At 39.0% G+C, this 24,474-nt stretch overlaps 1 protein-coding gene across 1 annotated transcript in view; it reads left to right on the top strand.

Moving 5' to 3' along the window:
* NELL1 (neural EGFL like 1) overlaps positions 1–24,474 on the top strand; it is a 351,666-nt gene that overhangs the window by 105,950 nt on the left and 221,242 nt on the right. The window contains exon 4 of the mRNA XM_088145070.1: positions 10,586–10,756. Coding sequence (XP_088001196.1) covers positions 10,586–10,756 — 171 coding nt within the window. The remainder of the gene's footprint in view (positions 1–10,585; positions 10,757–24,474) is intronic.

Consider the following 24,474-nt stretch of genomic DNA (forward strand, 5'->3'; position numbering starts at 1 on the left):
TCCAAAGTCCTCTTTTCTGATGAGAGCAACTTTTGCATCTCATTTTGGAAACCAAGGACCCAGAGTCTGGAGGAAGAATGGAGAGGCACACAATGCACGATGGTTGAAGTCCAGTGTGAAGTTTCCACAGTCTGTGTTGATTTGGGGAGCCATGTCATCTGCTGGTGTTGGTCCACTGTGCTTCATTAAGTCCAGGGTCAACATAGCCGTCTACCAGGAGGTTCTGGAGCACTTCATGCTTCCTTCCGCAGACAAGCTTTATGGGGATGCTGACTTCATTTTCCAGCAGGACCTGGCACCTGCCCACACTGCCAAAAGTACCAAAACCTGGTTCAGTGACCATGGGATTACTGTGCTTGATTGGCCAGCAAACTTGCCTGACCTGAACCCCATAGAGAATCTATGGGGCATTGCCAAGAGAAAGATGAGGGACATGAGACCGAACAATGCAGCGGAGCTGAAGGCCGCTATTGAAGCATCCTGGTCTTCCATAACACCTCAACAGTGCCACAGGCTGATAGCATCCATGCCATGCCGCATTGCGGCAGTCATTGCTGCAAAAGGGGCCCAAACCAAGTACTGAGTACATATTCATGCTTATACTTTGCAGAGGTCCGATATTGTTCTATTTCCAATCCTTGTGTTATTGATGTCATGTAATATTTCTGAGATTGTGAATTTGGGTTTTTCATAAGCTGTACGCCATAATCATCACAATTATACCAAAGTAAGGCTTGACATATCTCGCTTTGCATGTAATGCGTCTATCTCATATATTGGTTTCACCTTTTGAGTTGCCTTACTGACATAAATGAACATTTGCACGATATTCTAATTTTTCAAGTTTCACCTGTATATTCAGTGCAATTCAAGTTGAGATCTTGTTCTGTAAGGATGTGGTGGTGTTTCATTGGCACCTATTGGAGGACAAAGGAGTGGCAAATGATGACACGTGGATGACAATGTCATCATGCAAATACTGTGACTTATATACTTGTGTCTGGGATCATGACATAAGTATGTAATTGTAGCATTTATGTGGTAATGTTGTCCTGCATGCCTCATCATTTTGGCAATCCCCACACTTTTTTTATAGGCCGAACTGCTTTGGAAGGCTTCACTGAATTGCTTACTCCCAAATTAAAGTCCCTAGGTGATCCTGGTGAGGTCAGTGCTTGTTGGCATCTGTTACCAGTCCACTGCGCATTTTCTTAGACAGTTTGGTGGAACACAGTGGCTGGGGTACCACTGCTCAAAGGGCTGAATTTGCTGCTGCTGTTTTCAATTAAAATAGCCCAGGATCAACTCACCAGTCTCCTGCCTAATGTGTAGTTTGGATCTAAAACTAAAGGCAGTGGTGAATTATGCAATTACTGCAGGGAAAAAGTTTTCCCAATCTGGATTTTCCAGATGTGTTAGAATCCAGTGCTCTTGGCTGTGCTGGATGGGGATGTTGGAAATTGTTATCTAGTACTTCTGGAGGACAGCAAGTTCAGAAAGGCTGCTACACTGAAATGAATTAGAATAATTCACTAGTGAATCTGAGTGGACGTTTCCACATCCAAGATGTGGAAATTTTGTGTCCTCAGGGGACAATATGCTAACAACAACAACAACAACATTTATTTATATGCTGCCCAACTCCCAGCGACTCTGCGTGGTTCTATTCTGTACCTGTTCTAAGTTTGTACAGCATGAATTCCTTTCCTTTTCTGAATTTGTAAGAGGGATAAATAACAAAACGTATTGAATCAGAGCTTGTGTGGATTGTAAGGCCAGATTTCCCATGTAACAAGCTAATGAAATAAAAATGAAAAACCAATTAAGAGAAAAATTAGTCTTCATAAATTACTTTTGACCCCAGCTGGAAGCCTGAAAGATTACTGGTGTTAAATAGTATACTTGGCAACTTGTTAAGATTTCTGTGAATGCAAATCAGCTTCTAGATTATACAATATTCAAGAAAATGCAAAATAGAAAATGTACCCATTAACCTTTGTGTTACAGGGCAAAAGTCACAACCTTTATTAATATTTATATACAGAATTGCTTAAGCTATGAAGAACAGCACTGGGAAAAATTCAACAGTTTCTCTTGTAAAATCGTACCCTGTTCAGAGTACAACATATCTGCCTACTGAAACATTACATCTGACTGCAGGAACAAAGTTTAGTGCTGTCTGCACCAATGTTTCCAACTGCATTTCTTTAATTGATTTTCATCTTTTATTGCAGCTTTGCCAATTTCTACATATTTCACATGGTAAAGGCTTCTTTCTTTTGCAGAAGTAGGGTGACATTCAGTTTGAGCAAAATAATATGAAATCAGTAGATACATACAGTAGGATATATTAGCAGCTCTGAATGTATGTAGAGACAGGATAGGGAACATTTAAATACAGTACATGTCAGCATATAAAGGAATTGGAAAGTAATAGACGTGATAATGGTTGAAGAGTGAAACCATGTCTTGGATGGATTATTTGAGATTTGTTAAACTTTATTTTCTCTATTCTTAGAAAAAAAAATAGAATACGAGTTGGGGAGAATCAGTGGCAACATATGTAACAAGATGGCAAAGGATAAGATCTTTTCCCACTCACAGCTTTCAATAGCAGGTTGAGCAAAATGACAGAGAGATGGCAACAACCTTTTGGCATCTTCCTTTAGATCTTTTTGGGCCCTGTAGGGCCATCCAATGCAGTGTGTAAATTCCAGTATATCATGAATAAATTTCATGATTTTAAAAACATCAAAGGTAAGAGAAACAAATTACATTTGGAAAACGTTCAGATGGCAGGAATGCATTATAAAAAAATACTTACCTAAGCAAGGACAGAGCTAATCTAAATTTCTCTGGGAGGGAATTCCAAAAATAGGGTGCTGTCACAGAAAAAACCCTGTTGTGTTTTCACAGACTTGCTTTTTGTCTTGATGGGATGAACACACACACATAACACAAATTTTAAAAACAGATGTTGAACAACATATAAGAAGAGAAGAGTTTCCTACATCTTCTGGCCCTGAACTGTTTAAGATAGACTTCTCTACCATGGCAGCTTCTGGATATGTTGAACTAGAATGGTCTTTCATGGATATCCAGTTTAGGGCTCTATAGGTAAGCACAGAGTCATGAACTGTGTCCAAAAAGAAATGGGAAGCCAGTATAGCTTGTCCATAATTGGAATAATACAGCCAGCAAAAGCTAGAAAAAGTCGGGCTGCTACATTTTGCATTAACTGCAGGTTGCAGATATTTTTCAAGTGCAGCCACGTGTAGAGTGCATTGAAGTTATCTATATGAACAAAGGTTCATATCAATCTACATAAATATCATGTATCTGTAGGAAAATTGAATGTACTGCAGATAAACTAGAATGCATCAAACTGCCCTACACTTGGTGAAATACACATGGGTGAAATAAAACATTTGTTGTATATTATGGTACACAAGTGAATTAACACAGAGATTTTTCTTTGTCACCAGTGGCATGTATATAGAAACAGTAATTTTGAAATAATTCTGAGAAAAAAAAGTTAACATTAATGGAATATTTTTCCACTGAGAAAGCAATTTAAGAATGCATTGGGAACGAAGCAATAGTCTTTAATCACCCTTAGTTCTTTACTCTGGATAATCAGAAACAAGATTTTAAAAGTTCTCATTTCATATATTCACCATTGATTTAAACAAATGAAAGAACCAGTGCCAAAAGAACATCCTGAGACTTCCTGCAGAGAGCAGGTGTTTTATGGATCCTGGATGGACAATTGTCTGCTTAGAGCACCAATGTGGTAGCAGTAACCAGCTGTGGAAACTCAATGCCTAGACAAGGTGAGCAAATGTAACAGAACAGATGACAGCTAAAGCACTTAAAAAGTTGAAACAAGATAGCATAAATATGTCAGAATGATCTAGGATTCTGGGGTCTAGGTTTCTAGAGTCTCATTCATCTGTGCTTTTCTATGGATGTAAACACCTCTCCATTTTTACAGAAAGTTATACTTAAAGGTAAAATTAACATGAATCCATTATTCAAACACAGCCTGTCATAAAATGGCATCTTGGAATGCTTGGCACTGCATTGACTAATACACATTGGTTGTAGTAATCAAATGAGACAGTTATTGATGATTGCTGGGGTGGTCATCTGTATCTAGAAAGTCCAGATCGGGGTGGCTGCCCTTAAGAATTGCATTTTGTTATGCTAGTGAGATTTAAAAAGTGAAAACTGCTTCCCTCCCCTCCCCTATTTTCAAGGCCTTCTTTTACAAAGTCAGTAGTCCCGAGAATACTATTAATAAATAGTATCAAATTTATTTGATTGTATTCAGAAGATCCAAGGGTTGATCAGCAGATGAAGCAAGCAAAGAGTAAGGTCAGCTGAGCACAGGTAAGAGCTGGCTACCTGTCTGTCTATTAGGACTTACCTTGTAGCAGTAAGGGTGGCAAAGTATTCTTCTCCATCCTTATTGCATCGGCAGATAGCTGCCCAGCGGCCTTCTTTCGGGTCTCTCCTGGATAAGGAGGAGCCAAGGGAGCTCCTGCAGGGCCACTTGTTCTATTTTTGATTTTTTATATATATATATATATATATGAAGTACTGAGCAACCAAACTGGATCATCTTGCTTGTTCAGTTAAAGTATAAATGAATATCTGTTTATAGGATAATTTCACAGAAGTAAGATAGATACTGAAGAATTATCCACTTTTCTTTGCCATTTATTGTTAGACTACATTATATGTTAAAAGCCTACAATGTTTCTTAGTTGGAGCATTATTATATTTTTTGGTATTTTACTGTTATGACAATTATTTTAAAGATTACTCCCTACTTTTAAAAGTGGGAATCACATTTTTCACTTATCATTAGCTGTTAGAATGTTTCATCATTCAATTCCCCCCCGCCCCCGCTTAAATTACACAGTAAGTGGTTCTCTAAGTAGGGACTGCCTTTGAAAAGGAAGGTGTTAAACTCAAGCAAAACAATGTTTGTCAAAGCTTTGAATCCTAACCCTATCCCTATGGTAGAAAAAATATAAATATAAGGGTAACAAATAAAATTGATGCTGCCCCCTCCCATCTTTTAGACATGACCAGGATCAAACTCAATTCCTATCTTTGCCTATCAGACCCAAATTGATCCTCCCTGCCCCAGACAAAGCCCCTGTAATCCCATCTAAAACAAAGATTAGGAGCCTGACTCACCCACTCACAGTACAGCCTGAGAGCAGCCCTAATAAGGGAATTGCAACATAGTATTCAAGTGAGAAACGCCAACTGTTCCCTCTTCAATCAGCCTGATCATCTCAATGTTCCATCACTTTCACAATGGACTTCCCCAGCAGTTCTGCCTATCAAGAGAAATCACCCCAGGTGCACACACAAGGACCTGCCTAGCTTCCCCAAATTGGCCAGCAAATCAGATTGGTAGGATTTCCTGCCTTGTGGCCCTTAACTTCTATAAAAATCTTTGCTTTTCCATTATTCCCTCTTTCTTGTAAAGCAGGCATCCAACAGTCATTGCAATAAACATGCTTTTTCTCAGTGTTGTGCTCTGTACTTCTGAATCCCTAGTTAAGTTTGCATACTTCTGTAGCTGAGCTTTTCTAGATGGCATTTGCTTTATTTGTATTGATGCCATTAGCACAACAGGTTCCTTTCTAGCAGGCAGAAGTGTTCAGGATGTGTGTGTGTGTATATGTGTGAAAAAGTCAGGATGGTGACTGGAACCATGCAATTGAAGCTACACCCTATATGTATCACATGATCCATTAAAAAAGGGCCAGGGCTTCAATCACATGGTTGTGGCTGCCATCGTAACTGTTTTGAGTCCCCCAATGTCTCTCCCAGCAGAGTCCTTCCTCCCTCCCTCCCTCCCTTCCTCTAGAGAACTTGGAAATACTTTTGGTGTCTTTTGCCAAAAACATCTGCAAGGACTTTTAACAAGAAATGAAGGTTAAGAGTAAAGATTTTTGGATTTTACCAGTTAAATGAACTTGATTTAGCTGCTTTGTGCCTGCTTGTCAACTCAGATACAATGAGCAAGAAACATTACAAACCAGATCACTTTCTACTGACTAAGCCCTAAGATTTCATTTAAAGATATTCATCTTTAAGTACTACAATAAAACAAAGACAGACGGTCACAAAAGACAGCTTGTTATCCTGCTTCTGTTTAGGAGCACAGCCACCCAAATAGGGCTGATCCAAGATATTTTGCTGCCTCACCCAGATAAGATCCTTCCATTCTCTGTATTTCATTTATAAAAGCCAGCCAGGTTGACAGTTGCATTTGACTTCAACCCTGGCAGGGGGCAAGATCTTCAAGTAACAAGTGCATGTCAGGATCTGATCATACAACTCTGACCTTTCCACCAACATGAATGTGCACAGTGCAGAGAAAAAGTATGGGGTCATAATATAAGAACGAAATCAAGAAGAGCAAAAGAAATATGAAAGTAGGAGACTACAGGTGGTAGTGGTGGGTCATGAATTCTATAATATAAAATGCCCAAATACTTCCTTTCAGTGACAAACTAAATCTAAGCATTCATACAATTATGAAAAACTGTTTGGACAAGTCATGATTATTTAAAATACTTACCAAAGGCTTATTTCCACAATTACTGTGAATTAGCAACTATGCTTTTTATATCAACTGTAATATGAATGAATAGAAATCCAAATTTGACTTAGATCACAATACACTGGATATCACAAAGCATTTCACAGTGAAAGCCACAACTTGCTTATTATAAAATTTGGTGCTTTTTAGTTCCAGTAAGATAAAAAAAAAAAAAAGATGAAAAAATGAGAACCAGTTTGATGGCATGGTTAAGGCATTGGGCTAGAAACTGGGAGACTGTGAGTTCTAGTCCCACCTTAGGCACAAAGCCAGCTGGGTGACCTTGGGCCAGTCACTCTCTCTCAGCCCTAGGAAGAAGGCAAGGGCAAACTGCTTCTGAAAAACCTTGCCAAGAAACCTGCAGGGACTTATCCAGGCAGCTGCCAGGATTCAAGACTGACTTGAAGGCACTCTCTCCCCAAAAAAGAAGATAAAAATGGCCTTCTTTCTGGTTCTGTCCATTAAAACCTCATGGAATCTTGTCTCTTTTTATGGAACATAAGAATGCGTGGCTATGCTAATGATATTGGCTTGAAAAGACAATGTTGACAACTATGCAGGTGTCCCAGATGGGTTCCATCCATGATCAAAACTCTTTGATACCCTGTTTCATTTCTTCTCGTTCATTTTAATTTGTCCCAATTTTCTGCAAATTATCCCCTGACAAGGAGCATGTATCCTATTCTTTAGTTCACATATCTTTAAGTTGCCCAACTGATTATTTAAAATTGAATATAGCTAAATATGATAGTTGGACTTAGCTCTCTTTGAAGTGGGGCATGGCCATCTGACTGATGGAATTAAAAGCTGCTTTTCTGCCTAAAAGAATCATGAGGGAAACCATCTGAGTACTTGAGGCTGAACATTAAACATTAACTGCAATAAATAATATATTTATGGGGTTGAATTCAAAGAAGCACATGTAGAATGAAATAACTGCTAATTCAAGAAGATTGCATGGTAGTTCACACAATATTATAAAAGGAAGTTTTTATAGTAGTTCATACCTTTCTGCTAGTATGAGAGGTTTCACTCTCTCTTTCATAAGTCAAAGAACATATTTGTGTTTCATTTTGTGTTTTTCTGATTCAGTGCTCTGCAGAATATGCAAAAAAGTATATTATGAATAGAATACAGCTCCTGTCAGAACACAAGCATCTTTTAGATTTAATCAGTTCGGAGCCTCCTATTTGATCTTTTTTTGTTGTTTTTAATGCTAGGATTCACTGAGTATTCACCAAAACCATAAATCTACTATATATTGATGATATTTCCTGTTTGGAAAAATTGCATGTACAGTATTTTATAACAGGACTGATACGATTGCAATCTGATGCATTTTAAGTGTTAATGAAAGTAGTTAGCAAATGGGTCACAGTAGGGGTTACAGTGTTGTGTGAATAGGAAAACCTGGGTCAATTGACCCAAGCAGTTAATCCTAATGGGTCTATGTGGAACTATTGTAGTTTTTGGTCCCTCCTAAGGCCATCTGGGAAGAGGTATGGCCCTTAAACATGGGGTGGCACTGGCCACAGTCATTCTACCACCATTTTTCTTCTCTTCTCTCCTGTGTGCACATGGGTCGATTAAAAATGTAGGAACAAATTTCTTTTGTAGCTTCAGAAGAAAATGCAGTTACAAAGCATTTAGAATCCTAAATAGAGCTTCATTAAAAGTAGCTCTATTGCCTCCTTGCTTTCTTTGATATTATAGTGCTAGAAACAGCCTGTAGCTTTTAAAGACTGAAAAGTCTCTTTGATTGGTGACAGCAACAGTAAAGTAATTGCCAGCATAACATTCCATTTTTAGGTGCACTTCCCTTATCAAAGCTTCTTACTTTCTTTGACTTTTTTTGTTTTTGCATGAGCAAGAAAAGCCATGTTGTTCAAGATGTGCATCTTCTGTTTGTTGGTGCATGCACTTCTGCTCCCTAGAGAGGATCTACTGTGTTTCTGCACCATTTTCACTTTTTTCCCTCTCAAATTCCACTTTAGTTGGGAGTATTTATATTACAAAATTTATTTTTAGGGCTTGAGCACGTTTAGTAGATATTCACATTAGAGGAATGGATGGCAGAGGACTTGATATAAGTTTACCTTTTGTCCACTCTGTTTCTGTTGTCAGACACATTTGTGCACCAAGTCCTAGTCAAGAAAGTGTTCCATAAGGAAGTCGGTACAGTTTTCCATTTGATAAGGCCAGTGATAGTGCTGTGTGAGTTGTTTTTCCCTCTTTGGGCCAACCTTTATCGATCAAGGAAGCAGATCAGAGTCACACAGTTTTTATTTATTTATTAGATACAAATCCTGCTGTGAGTGTTGCGTGGACTGCTAGGTGGGATAGAAATTTAATGGATAAAGATGTACAAATAATGAAGAAGAATCCACTTTTCAAAGAAGCTGTTAATTTAAACACCCCCTCCTTTTTATTCATTTACTGATCTTATAGGATCATAGATCCACCCAGTGCTATGTTTGAAAGGAATCTTTTATTACCACTTGCCAGGCCCAAGAAGTCACAGTGTTGGACAGCTGGCAAGGCACAGGTTTCCTAGCAGAGTCCACTGCTGATATATGCCTGTTTTTTTGTGTGTGTTGTGTGTGCTTTCAAGTCAGTTTTTGACTCCTGGCGGCTGCCTGGATAAGTCCTTGCAATTTTCTTGGTAAAGTTTTTTGGAAGTGGTTTGCCATTGCCGCCTTCTTAGGGCTAAGAGAGTGTGACTGGTCCAAGGCTACCCATGTGCCTTCCTGCCTAAGGCAGGACTAGAACTCACAGTCTCCAGATTTCTAGCCTGATGGCTTAGCCACTACACCAAACTGAGTCTCTGATATGTACCTTAGATCTACTTTTGAAGAAAGTCTTCAATTGGACACTGTAGGCAGAAGCAAGTGGTTTGGTCTCTCCACTACTAAGTTCAGAACAGCATCATTTTGTGGGAAATCTAAATTTTGGTTGGACTACTAAAATTCTACCAACTATAACCCAACTGTCAGCCCTCTGAGATAAAAAAAACAAACCCTGCAGGGACTCAAGGAATGCTGCTTTATTGTTGTATGAACAGTATTGTAGAAATCTTAATTGCACCTTTTTAAGGACAACAAGGTCAAGGCAGGGTTATTCTGAATTTCTTTCTCATGCTTTATATTTCCCAGGGGTGAGTAACCATTTCACCTTTTCCTCCTCCTTCTTAAGGCCAGAGTTAAATTTTTCTACAAATACTTGGCTATCAAGCTTTATTGTCATCAGAATTAATTTTCTCTCACCATAGTCCAGATTTTTACATCCCTGATGCTGTAATCTTATATTGCCTGTTAGTTATTCACTGATGTGGTTTGCATCACTTGCACCCAACAGAAAAGCACAATTGGGAACAAGGAGGGTTTGGAATTACCAAATGCTGTTCTATTACAGAGAAGCCCTTCCAAGATGTGTGAGTGTCTTATATTTCACTGTAGAGTCATTTCTCTGGCAATCTGCACCCTCGTTGGCTTCCCATACTTCAATAAATCTCAGGGGAAGGCATGACTCCTCCCATTGGGGTTCTTCATATTGGGAAGCGTGAGCAGCCAAGGAGGCTTCAGTGTGATGGAAAGCTCAGGAACAGAAACAAGAGAGTAATAGTACTTTCCTCTACCTCCAACGATAAAATAGATACTCAGAATAAATGGTCAAACACTCCAAGAATATAGAAAAACATGACCTTTTCATAGGAGAAGAAAAGTTTTGAGGAATTGCTAGACTGACTTTGGCATGGCATTATCTGAGACCAATTATAGGACAAATCATCTTTGGTGGCACTACTGTAGAGTTTGATTGAAACTGACAACATTGGTATAGTTTTTCAATTATTATTTCAAGTAATTTTCAATTATGGTAGGTTCCACTGAATCTCATAACACATCATGTAATAATATATTATCCTCAAAATGGAATTGATTCTCCTTGTTTTAAATGCAGTTACTTTGAACTGGAAAGCAGTGGCCTGAGAGATGAAATAAGGTATCACTACAGATTTAATGGAAAGACAAGAACAGAAGTATTTCCATATCGGCTAGCAGATGGACAGTGGCATAAAATTGCATTGTCACTCAGCGCATCCCACCTCTTGCTTCATGTGGACTGCAATAGGTAAGACATTCTTCACCATGCTTTCCCCCCCCCGTGAGTAATGCCTACTTCTTCAACATAAAACTTAGTGCTGAATGAAATTTGAAATGGAGTTTTATATGCTCCAAAATGTCAATTGAATATTTGAGTGAAAAGAAAAAAATGGCATTAGAATTTAATAGCAAGCTTCTGATTATGAACTAAACTCTAGTTGCTGATTTTGGGGTGGTGGGAAGGTACTGCCTTATTCTCTAGATATGAGTTGAAGTTATTTTTAAGTGCAATGCATTGTATAGTCTATTTTTTCTGAAGAAGGCTTCTCTCAGCATGCATCTAATATCTGAAGGTGTAATTGTAGCTTCTAATTTCTTTTCATGTAATAAATGCCTTAAAATATTCTTTAAAATCTTTTTCAAACAAGACATTCTACAAGAAAAGAAAAGAACAGTAAAGAAAGAAGACACGCCTAAATTGCTTTTATACTTTTGTAAGAAGCCAAATCTGGAGACGGTAGCTCTACCTTTTTTTTAGATAAAAAGAGAACCATGCACTTGACATTGTAACATTTATTTGCGAATGGAAATAGAATAGACAGTATGAGGCTGGTATAGAAGTGGAGTGAGATTATGTGATACAGTACTAAGTAATGTTAACTAAATACTACTTTTTCCCTAATACCTTTGTGATAGGCACTTTTTATATATCCGAGAACATAATGTTAATACATTAGGACCTGTTCTCATTTTGCAAACTTAGCAGTTGTTTGCTTAAAAAATGTTTAATATTTAAAGCTGTCTCCTAAATGTTTACTTGAGTTGGCATAATGAAATGAGAAAAAGATCTGCAGGGAGGAATTCCTGATATATACTAGTAAGTGTTCTTATTCAAGGGTTATCAATTTTCAGCTTTTTTGATTATCCAGGATAACTGTTTTAAGAAGGACATAGAGAAGTATGTCTTGGTTTTTTGCATCTTTTTATTGACAGATATAGTAATGGAAGTGGCTAACTCTTCAAACCCCTGTGTAAAAGTTATAATTATGTAGAAATTGTTTGCCTAAGCTAAAAGAATTGCTAAAATGTTGAATATCCTGACTGATATTTTTATTTATTTGTTGAACAATGTAGAAATTGTTTCCTTGACATATATATAACCCACCAGGTACACTAAGTTTTTATTTGCAAAATACTGGAAATAATTTTTCTACATTAGGGGTGCTCTAATGGTTTATTATACTCGAAAATTATAATATGTGCTTCTTTTGATTATGCTTATCAAAGATCACTAGTGCATATTGAAAAGGATAGAGTTTAACCACACTACATAAACATATAATTGTACAGTATAAATAGCAGAGTACCTGCAGTTCATATTCCACAACGTATTTAACTGGGTCAATTGAGATAGTGTACAAAGAGGGATAGTGTACTAAGGGCAAATCAAAAAGGGTTTAATTAACTTCATCATTTAACCCCAAAGAGTTAAATATAGTTGCCTAGTCATGCACAGGGTTAAAATAACTCCATGTAATTAGTTGCATCTTGAAAACAGCTAAATCCAGTCACTGGATCAGTTTTGCAACCTAATCTAAGAAAACAAACTGAAAAGAAGGAAGGTGTGAAAGGAAGCCTTTATCTGGCTGATTTTTTTATTTTGAAGAACAAGATATGCATTTGGCTATGTTGAGTTTTTCTTTCCTTCAAAATAAAGAACTCTATATTCCATGGCTGCTTCCCCCCAGAGTTCCTACTATTTCTACTTCTTCAGCTGAAGCTTTCCAACTGTTATTCTCAAGTCAAGGATCCTCTCAAGCCTCTTCCACTCTCCAAAAGAGTAAGTTGTCAGAAAAACAAGTCAGGATTTTCCTGGAAAGACCATGCGAAAGAGAGTTTGTCTTCCAACTGGTATTAGCATAATCTAAGTCCCTCACCACTGCAGCTTCATGCTACTTTGAAAGATCTGACTTTGTTTCTGGAAGGCATCATCCAGATCTTCTTGTTGATCTTGGATAATAGGCACCAGAAGAAGCATTGTTTTTATTTGTTTCTCTACTTATTTTAACTCAGGTGCTCTCTACACCATTGTTCATTTATATTTCTGAGCAGGAATGGATATTTTCAATATACAGTGCCAGTCATCTTTCCTTTCTGTTGCTTCTGTTTCTTTTGTACAAATTCTGTCCTTCAACTGCTACATTTCACTCATGGAAGTCATCCCACCATGTCTCCATTACTGAATCATATTTGTTTCCTTGTACTAACAGCTCAACTCGCTTAAGAGGCAAAGAAGATGTTTCTCATAATGCTGATATGCTTTGCTTTAAAGTAAGCAAATAAACAATATTCAACATACAGTATGTGTGTTAGATTGTGACTGTAGTGTCAGGGAAGAGGATGGGGTTGCCTGATTAGCATTCTGATCCTTGTAAGCTTCTGATACAAAGAAGCTTCTAATATATCAGTGGACAACTCTCACAAGAAAGCTCTCCTGCTCTTGCTCTTCAGACTTGGAGGATTTTATGCCCATGATGATATTCAGATATTGACAAGTGTAGCCAGTCTCCACATTTATCTTTACTTTTAAAGTTTTCTTATTCTAAGTATTGTCAATGTTCTGCCTTGTTCTGACAACCAGAGAATTTGATTCTGATCCTGAACTTGAGTTCTTAGTGTGTATTTCGCCATGTTAATAAGATGGCAGTTGTGGCCAGGGGGCCTTTGCACAACTGCCTGTTGTGTGCTGATTGTGTCCATTCCTGGACTGGGAGACCTTGCTTATAGTTACTCACATCCTAGTCACCACCTGATTAGATTGCTGTAATGTGCTGTTCAGAGGGCTGCTTCAGCTGAACCAGCTTCAGTTGGTTCAGAATGCAGCATAGGTCATATTGGGGGCAGCTCATTATGCCCATGTGACATCGCTACTGCCCAAGCTGCACTGGCTTGTATTAGGCTTCCAGGTGTGATTCAAAGTGCCGGTTATCATCTTGAAAGCTCTACATGGCATAGGACCACTTTTTTCCTAAGAATATCTGCCTGGCCCCCATGCTCCCACATGGTGAATGTACTCCAGTTTCCCTTTTTAAAACATTGTCATCTTATGGGACCTAGGAAGCAGGCTGCCTCTGTCCTCTGGGATGATCTCCCCCTGATATAGGACAGGTTCCAACTATGTTTGCCTTTAGAAAAGCAGTTAACCTGGATTTTTCTCTAGGCATTTGGGCCCAGTTGAATGGAGTCCCCTTTTGGTTGTTTAATTATCCAATTTGGTTTACATTTTATATATTGGATTGTTCTTTTTAAATGCTGTATGGTTATTTTTCTTGGTGTATTGTTTATTTCTGTTGTATGTTGCTCAGAGTCACATTGAGTATAGGCAGCCCTATAAATCCAATCAATCAATCTAATTATATGGTGAAATGAATACAGCCTAACAAATGTATATTTTCCCAAAGATGTCAACTGATAGGACATATGCAACTTGGAAGGTGACCATGGAGACACGATATCCTTGAAGCCATATTTTTTGAAGGAAGCCCTCCAGTGGAGACTCACCTGCCTTTTAGTAGAACCTCCCTTTTAGTTCTGGGGCCCCTCATGATTCTGGTGCCCCAAGAGCTGTGGCAGTAATATGGCCCAAACTTAGGTCCAATAGTGTATTTCCATTTAGCAAAGGGTTCCATTAATCTGTTGATTTTGGAGAAATAAAAATAGAAATAATAGCAATAGAAAACTAAACATTGTGCCCAATCTTGATCTTAAATACTTCTAGACTGAGAGCAGGACTATTCAACAGAGCCCTAGAGGTTGATAGACACATTGAATGGCCATACCCACTTTTAATATAGGAAAGACCATTTTCTGCCTTGTTAATTAATCAGTGCATTTCCTTTTTTTGTGCTCTAGTGACTAGTTGCAGTGTAGTTGTTGGGGAACCTGAGTGAAAAATTATACCTTCCCAACTGCAACTTATCTATAACCTGCTACTTTCTCTATTTCTCTATGAGATCAGGAGGGAGAAATTGCTGGCAGATGGGTGAAGCTGGTTAAAACATGTTTCACTTGATAGTCCATAGTTTCTCATCATATTATTTTTCCGACAAAATCTTGGACTGGGGATGTGTGATGGTAGGGCTGTGTAGTGCTTTGGATTAAAGGGAAAAAGATGTTTTAAAATTTGTGGGGGCATGAAATTAGTGCCTGTCTGCTGCTCCTTAAAGCAACTGTACTTTTTCTGAGGAAAAGCCATGTTTTGTTAAAGAACTGCATGCAAGTGCTACATTTGTACTCCTGCACACCCCGAACTGCTTCTTGAATTGAGAGGGGATTGCTTGCCCTCTAGAATTTCCTTGATGTGGTTCTAAAGCATAGGTCCTTCCTCCCTGCTAGTTCACTTTCTCTCTCATCTTTGCAATTTTGAATGCAGCACTGAAAGCATGCAAGGTAGGTTCAGGCAATTCCTGAAATGTTATAAACGCTGCTTGAAAAGCTGTAGGAGACAAGATGAAAGAAAGATAATGAACTTGATCCCGCCACCCTTAGAGTCTTGACTGTAATGAACTTAACTACTTCTTTTCTAATCCTGATAGATAGCTAGGATGACTCAGCTTCTCTGACATGCGTATGTCGGGTAGAGTTTTATTTTTTTCTGCAGGATAAACAGCTTTCTGCAAATGTCCAGTTGATACAATTTCAAAAGGTAGAACTTCCTAAGGAATAGCTACAATAAGAAGTCCCTTTTAAACAATCTTAAATAATTTTTTTGGTGTCATTGAGTGCTAGAGAAGTAATTGCAACCTGCTAAGGGGATATGGGAAACTTTCAGAATTCTTATAACATCCGCAATTGGGGTCCTGGGCCAGTGCAAGGAGAACACTGTAAACGTAAAATAAACAGAATGTTTTCTGACTGAAAATTCTTCCATATTCTTTGATCCTCTGCAAATATTCGCTCTGAGAGAAATCCTGAAATCACTTTCAAAATGCTTGATACCACTTGGTTTTCATATAACCTTTAAGTACTAAACAAAATAGTACCTGACATGAGAGTGGGAACAATGGTAAATATGTTGTAGGTAGTACTTGATGTCAGTTAATTAATGCCTTTAAAACATGTATAAACATGCTTCATATGGTATACTCTGCTGTGAAAATATTAAAAGAAATTCTTCTAGAATCACAGATCCTGCTGAGAGTGAATTTTCCCCTTAGTGTGTCCATGCTGGGACAAATGCTAGCATGAATAATGCTTGACTAACGTTAAAACTTTTCCTAGAAAACGGGGTATACTAACATTGCACTTTCTGAAATATTTAAGGTGGTCTTCCATGTTTTAAAAAAGTTAATATATGAGCAGCAGAGCTGGATTCTTTTCATGCTGTTGTATGGCACCTTTTATTTCCCAAGTTTCAGTAAAGCCAAATAAGAAGACTTGAGATGAGGCTTTTAACAGAGGTTTTATTGGCCAATGAAACCACCTGGATGGCTCAAGGAGTGTTGCCCAGAACCACACCTTGCAAAGCAAGCAACAAAGATTTTATAGGCATATTCACATATTTCAGATAGTACATCCCCTCATATCCATACAAGGGAATTTTGGGATGACCCAGGGAAAAGTAAAGGTGGGCCTAAAGAGGTGAATCTAAGTTTAAATACCTAACTTCTTTGGAATTTAGGGCCTCTCTCGTTGCAACTTCTCTGCCTGGTACCGATCTAATTTATGGCTTCAGGCATCTGGCTAATGGCTTTTAAGAAAATGGGGTGGGGGAATTCTGTGCTCTCTTAGAAGGCAATCAGGCATTCAACAAAGGGATAAGGTGGGGGAAAGAAACGCTGTGCTCTTTACAAAGCAAGTTAATCCTTTGTAAATAAGATAGAGTGCACTATCACATGCATGCCCAGACATTATGAGAGAGAGTAAAATTGTGTATCAAAACAATGCCCTTCACTGTCCTTCCCCAGCTTTTCCTGGGGAGATTGTCTGACTATGTAACATTGTGGATATGTGTATCAATGGTGGCTGTAGACTGCAGGAACAGAAACCCTGATCACAGATAAGATCTCCCAATGGATCAGTTCCACCAGCCCTGGCCCTGAGTCTGATGCAGGATCTAAAACCTGGCTGAGCAGATTTCAGAGAATATGACATTTACAACCACTCTACTTAGCACAAGACTCAGGACTCAGCTATATTAATCAGACAGGCAGGCAGATTGCTATCAGGAATGGACATGGTCTTATTGCAGACAGACCTAGTGCTACTATCAGTATGCTAAGGTTAGGCATACAGACAATATGGCCACCCAGTCCCTAGGTTGGGATTGCTGAGTTGGAAGGGGAGATTGTCACTAAGATCACCCTTCCCCCAGAATAGCATACTTGCCTCCCCCTCCCACACCATGCAGCACCCTCAAATCCTCCAATTTGGTGTAGGAGGGGAAGAAACAGTCCAGGGCAGTCTCACTAGTCCCAGAGCTGTCCCTACCCTACCCACCCTAACCAACGCTCACACTATGGGAGCCAGTCTTGCTCCCTCTGCATCTTACTAAGCAGGGTTCCAAGCCCAGGTCTGAGGTGGAAACCAGGTTCAGTAAAATATGTAACTAGCTAGATGGAAATAGGCTGCTGCACAGGAGATTCTTCTCAATGAGCACTCAATTGTATGCAGCCTTCCAAACTTTTCATCACTATTTTCATTTAGGGTACCCTCGAGGTCACTATTAAAAACAAGCTTTTGGTAAATTCCTCAACTAGCACAGGTAAAGAAGAGTGTTGAAATTCAGGATCCTGTTTCCCATACCCTTCAACCCATTTGGGAATTTGGTTTCCCTCATTATGAAGTTTAGGATATAAGAGGGTCTGCCATTCCCAGTCAGTCACATGACTAAACTCCAACCCCAAAGGGATCCAGCTCATTAGAACTGATCACAGGTCATTAGTTCACTCAACTGTCATTGCCACAGATTTTAGCAGCAAGAGTTACCATCCTGCACCATGCCACTGCACTTGACTTTCCAATCAGCAGCCCTTGGTAGCACTGATCATCACATTCCACTGCTTAGCTGCCAAACCAATCTTGTTACTGCGTCTGCTTTGTGTCAGCCCTTTGAGGTAGACCAGATCAGGAAACAGACTCCACAGGAAGACCAGAACCATACTTTACTGAGATAGGCTATAGTAACATAATCTTGTACGTCTGATTGTGCTTCTCCTTCCTTCCTCTTATACATCAGTGAATCAAGGAGGAGCCATTCTGAGTCTCTTTTTAATACTATCTTCCTTCCCAGGACTTAAGGAATGCTTTTGTTCTCTTTGTTTATGTAACAGTTTCTAAGTATTTGCTTCAAGGCCCTCTCTCTGGCTCTCTACACACCTATAATGGCCAGTACCACTTCTAGTCACCCTGACACCATCAGACTCAATACTGTTCCAGATGGCCAACTATCAGCTACCTAAGGGGTTGAACTGGTTCCAGAGGCCCCAATAGCACCGGTGAGCCCTCCTTAACTTCAGTCTCATACTCACAACCCTTACCAATCCATTCACCACACACATCAACTAATTCTAACCCTCACAACAGCTCCAGCTCTTACACACTTTAAACTATCCTCCTTTTTTTCAAATCTCCCTCTCCATCATTTATCTTTCATCTTCCCTAACTGAACACTTTCTCTGACATCACCTCGAAGGAAAAAAGAAAAAGAAAAATGGTTCTCCTTGTGGACTTTATGTGGTTTTTAGCTGGCCACTGCTCGATTTGATTGGCTTTCTGTAAGATCTCTGCATGGGATCTTTTCTTGCACAAGAAAAGAAGAAAAGGGAATATCAAAGGAAGGATAATCCTTTTGCCTCCCTCACCTGTAGCATACCTCTGAGGCAGTGCTTCTCTGGTGTCTCTGATGAGATTAAACAGAAAAATCTGTAATGGTATCTCTCTGTAGTAGGTCCTTGTTATCATCAAAATTCTGTATTATTTTCCCCTAGAAATATTACTGGAAATGTAATTTAGATTATTCCTTTCAGCAAGTTCAAAGAAATAAAATATAAAACATTTAAACTGATAACATTGTTCATGAGATCATATCTAAAAAGTTAGGAAAAAGAAAACATTTTGACATAGAGAAGATACTCCATTTCTATGTTCAGTAGTAGAGACAGGAACACCCTTTCTGAGAAGTTTCCAAAGACAGCAGGTCACATGCATACAGAAACATCCATCATGCCATCCATTACTGGGGTAAGCAGGGTTATTCAAAGCACCGAAAGGGAGAAAGATAAATATATGCCAAAGAAATTAAAGGCATGTGATAAAAAAAGGAAAAGAAATATATCTAAATCTCACTTGCTTTGATCAATGATTATGTGCCATCAAGTCATTTCTGACTCCTAGAGACCACATCGATAGAAGTGTTGGTGTAAATCTCATTTAAACCAGTACTATTTGCTATGGTACTCCATACCTTTCTACCCTTAAAAACCATCTTTGTTTCCACTACTGCTATATGACAGACCACCTCCATGTATTTCTTTGGCACTAGTTATTCATTTTTATATTCATTCCATATTCATTTGTCATCCATCCATTCCTGATCCTATCCCACTTTGCTTCACCAATTACTCCCACTATGTTCAACCTACTTTATGTTTCTGTAGACATAGCCAACTCTCATCCCCAAATAAGAAGGAGTAAAACTAAAGTTTGCTTTTATACACAGCCATTTTTTTTTTTTTTTTTGCTTCTGCGCCTGTGTAAGGAAAAGGTACATCTCTTTTAAGATTAGGAAAAAGCGTGTCTCCTTTAAGGGGTTTCCAACAAATTAAGTGAAGGTGCCGATGAAAGAACGGAAGCATCTTTCCTGCTTTGGATCCAAATACTGCATTCCTCTATAATCTATCTAATGTTTACTGCAAAGCATATGAGTTTTCAATCAATTAAACAGTATTATCTGCATACAAAATTGCATATACGGTACCTTTGCATTCTCAATCCACACACTTCTAATAGTCACTACAAATATTCTTTACATATTTATCCATAAATGCATTAGACACCCAAGGGAATATCACACATCCTTGTTTTACTTCCTGCTCGGTACTGAGCCATTTGTTCAGTGTTTATTCACATGTATGCTTCACTTCCACCATATACTATTCTTACTGCATTTGGCAACCAACATTCAGCTCCATATTCTCACAAAACGTTCCACAATTTAAGCCTATTCTTCTTACTATTTAGATTTTCTCTAAATCAACAATGTAGTAAACTTTTCCACATTCATGCATTTCCCAGTGATTTGTTCTTGTAGAGTAAAAGTCTGGCTTGCACACCTTCTGCTTGATATAAAACTGCATTATATTTTGCTCATTGTTATCTCTAGTACTCTTTAAATCAGAATTGTGCAAATACCTTCCTGGCACATTTAACAAACTAATCCCACTGTACTTTTTGCATTCATTCTTCCTTTCTTTCCATTTTTTTGGCGGAACAATAATGGATTCTTTTAATCTGCAGCTTAGTTATAATTTAACTTGTCTAAATATCTAAACTTTATTTTAACACATGTCTTCACCTGATAACTTCAGTGAATTAAGTTTATGAATGTGATTGCAGGGTTGCTGGGGAATCTGAGTCTTTTTTAGTGGGTGGAAGACAACACTTGAAAATTCATGTGGAATCCAGTGTTAGGGAGGGTAGATTTTACACATGAGATTACCTCTTCTTTGTTTGTTTGTTTTTTTAAAAACATTTTATGATTTTATAAGAGCTTATTAGTTTTAGGTTTCCAGGTAAGTTCTGAATACCTAAGAAAAAGGAGAGGATCTCTGAGTTTATTTGGGCCAATTAATTTACAGTAGAAGGAAATATTATTTTAGTTGATAGCATCATTGGTATTACTCTTTGGAAAAGACCCCGATGCTGGGAAAGATGGAAGGCAAAAGGAGAAGGGGACGGCAGAGGATGAGATGGTTAGATAACATCACTGAAGCAATGAGCATGAAACTGAGCAAACTCAGGGAGGCAGTGAAGGACAGGAAGGCCTGGTGCGATGTGGTTCATGGGGTCACAAAGAGTCGGACATGACTTAACGACTGAACAACAAAATCATTGGTATTGCATATTTTGGTTATCTTCACCTTTTAATAACTCCATTTCAGATGGACTGAAATCAGTGCAAACTGAAAAAATGTCGTCTCCCTCATTTCACAATGGCTATCGACAGCATTATACAACTGTTCTTGTCTATGACTTGTTTTCTGCTAGATAGGAGGCTTTCTGACTGGCAGGTTCTAGCAGTAGCAATCAAAACATTCTCAACTGTTTGGGTTTTACCTCTTGCTTGGCTTTGCTTTGGTAGGGAATGGTTACATTTGGAGAGTTAGTTACAATTGGAAAAGTATATTATTTGAACCCAAATGTTTATAAATGAGACAGGATTAACATTCAGCCACTTGGTCATTGTTAAGCACTGCTAGTATGGCTATGTTTGGGAAGTGGGTGTGGCTAATTTTTTAAAAAATACATAAAGGTAGTCCTCGACTTACAACCACAATTGGGACCGGAATTTACATTACTAAGCGATGCCATCATTAAGCAAATTTCACCAGTCGTTAGCCAAGGACCCATCCCAATCCAAGCCATTCTGGGCTTGGTCCCCCCCAGCCCCAAGCCTTAGTAAGGTAAGGGACTGCCTCCAATTCCGCCTGCCTATCTCCCCCCCATCTCTGCCCTTTTGGCTACCCTACACCCTGCCTAGCGGGGTGGCAAGCAGCCCCAGAACTGCACAGTCTGGGGCTGCTTGCCATACTGTGGCCCAGGGGTTTCTTGGTGCATCCCTGGAATCCTCAGCCTCCCCTGGAAGCTTCAGCTGCTCCAACCCATCCCAGCAAGCACCAGCATGCCACGGTGTCCAGGAAGCCCCAGCAAGTACCACCAACACTTTGCTTTTTGTGCCCAGCCCCCGCAGCCAAAGCAGAAGTGCCTTGCTGCCTTTGCTGTCTCCTTTTGGACCCAGCTTCTCTGGTGAACATTTCCTACACGTGGCTCCCCAGCCTGGCCCAGCAGCATGGGGCAAATAAGAATGCCAGCCAATGGGGAAGGCCGGAAGGAGTTTCACCCAATCGGAAAGCCTTTAGAAAGTTGCACTGCCTTCAGTGTGGGGAACTGGGAGAGAAGGCAACTGGGCAAACAAATGTTTGCTGGGCCTTGCTGGGGCTTCTCCAGCACTGTGGCTTGCTGGTGCTTGCTGGGGTGCTTGTTGGGATGACTGAGGCTTCCAGGGGCAGCTTGGTGCTACGCTGCGGCTCAGGGACTTCTTGCATCCCCAGAGCCATGGAGTGGCAAGAAGCCCGAGTTGCAGCGTGGCAAGCAGCCCCAGAGCCACGCAGTTCTGGGGCTGCTTGCTGCCCCACAAGGCAGGGTACAGGGCAGCCAAAAGGGCAGAGATGAGGGGAAATAGGTGGTTGGGGGAAGTTGAAGCACCCCTGCGGTCATAAGTGCAGGTGGGCTGCCAAGTGTGGGTGGGCTGCACGCTCTGCAACGGCCATAACTTTAAGTCCATTTTTTCAGTGCCATCATAACTTCAAATGGTCACTGAACGAATGGTCGTAAGTTGAGGACTACCTGTAGCATTTTAAGCTTTTTTTTTTAGGTTGTTTCATTTACTCTCACAGCGTAAAACCATTAAGGCATGCTGCTGAGAACATATGTAGACAGAACCTGTCTCATTAAATATGAATCAGTTATATGTGCTATCAGAGGATGGTGCTATACCATCATATGCTAATATGATGAAGCCCTGAGTGAGGAAATAATTGTTTCACCTTCACCTTACCCTTTCTCTTTAATGATTTATAAGGATTGAACTAAATTTGTAGAAAAAATGTGCATGAAATAATTATATTTTTAAAATCAATTACTCATTTATTTTGACCCTATAGTAGGGTAGCTCCAAATTAATATTCCAAAAAAATCTTAAACAAATGGTTGGCATCTTGCCACATCTCACAAGATATTGGCATTCTTGTGAGATCTTATGTGAGAATACTGAAATCACATGAAATCTCATGGAAAAGCACTAACATCTCAACATGACTTTATAAGCTTTAGGATAATTTGGAAAAAAAAAATGGAGAGGCCTCAGTAACATAAAATGTGCATGACCCAGTTGCAGTGCATTGCAAAGATTCACTAGTTTTGTTTTTTGCACGGATGATTGTTACAGACACTGTTGTTCCATTTAAAACAGATATGAGTCTATTCATACGCTGTGAACTTAAAAGAGAATACTCAAGATGAGATGTTTTGTATCTGATCAAATGACCCGATACATATTTATACTGTCTAAACTGTTCCATATGCACTGCACTGACTCATTGCTTCACTTTGACACCTGAAGCTTGATTAATAATTGACCTTAGATATTCAAATGGGATGTAAATTGTAATTTTAATGCTTGCATATGCAAAAAGCAGATACTTGAAAGATTAGTGACATTCTGGGTGAAAAAAAGAGAGAGGTCTTGAATGTGTTCTAATTTAACTGTGCCATAATGAGATGGAACTAGCAAGAGAGCAAGAAGTCTGTCAAAAATGTATCAAGGGAAATGCATTTGCCCACACGGTCATTTTAACATCTGCTTGTTCACTTGTCCTAATTGCACTTTCCACTTGCATTTCAGTCTCTGCGGCACTTTGCAGAATTTCCATTATAACACAAAGAGGCAACATCAGTACTATTTATCATGAATAAACATTTACAAACAAAATGTTCTTTTGGCAAAGATTGGTTGATGTACTGAACAGTGGTGATGGTGGGGCACATTAAGCCAAGTGCAAACATTCTTTCATTCCCTGAAAATCTATGAGAAATGGAGAGACAGGTAATGCTTAGTGACAGAAAGATTTATAAACATTTATAGTTAGTTCCATGAGGCAAAACCAGGGCCTCAGATCAATAGTTTGGAACCCATTACTAATTTGGATTAGTCATTAGAAATCTAAAATAATATTTAAAAAGAGAAATATACTGTATACAGAGGTCTTTACTGTTCATTTCATCATGCAGTGGTTCACAACACTTTGGATTCTTGAGTCATGTTTTTATTACTAGTGGCATGTAAATTTGGTCATATTGATATACCTGCACATGCACATACAAATCTTTTATACATAATAATGGGTGACAATACTTTGTGTTTTCCCCAACTTTGCTCAAAGCTGTGATACATGATTCCTGTCCACCAAACTGTTTTTTCATGGTGCAGAATAGAGGAAGGATCAGCTGGTGTCCTAATTCCTTCTCTATTCCGCTCTTGTTGTGTACAAAAAGGGTTAAGCCTGGAGTAATCAAAAGCTGCTTCCTTCGAAACCGTCCTTACTGATTATCCATAATCTTGTTTTCAGTGGCTCTGGAAAGTTCTGTATTCTTTTTTGATGTGCAGATAGATATACAGTATAGATAATGTAAATTCTCCCCTGTTATTCAGGTTTCTCTCTCCCTACTTTTGCCTGCCTTTTATCTCATTTTGCCAGTTAACTATTTTGATGTTTGCTGATATTTAATAAACAAACATCAAATATATTACTTTTGCTAGCTGTACAGATTGGTGCATGTGCTAGCTTTGATCTGGATATAGGGACTGACTGGGAAGCTAGGGGCAAACTAAAGTTACCGATAGTAATTTTCCAATGAAAGCAAGCACATAATGCCAAAAAAACAAAAAACAAAAAACAGGCAAATTAT

Source organism: Python bivittatus, unplaced genomic scaffold (genome assembly GCF_059951505.1).
Source record: "Python bivittatus isolate LINGU-HERP-01145 unplaced genomic scaffold, Pbiv_v1 ctg000480_np1212, whole genome shotgun sequence".
Classification (NCBI taxonomy): domain Eukaryota; kingdom Metazoa; phylum Chordata; class Lepidosauria; order Squamata; family Pythonidae; genus Python; species Python bivittatus.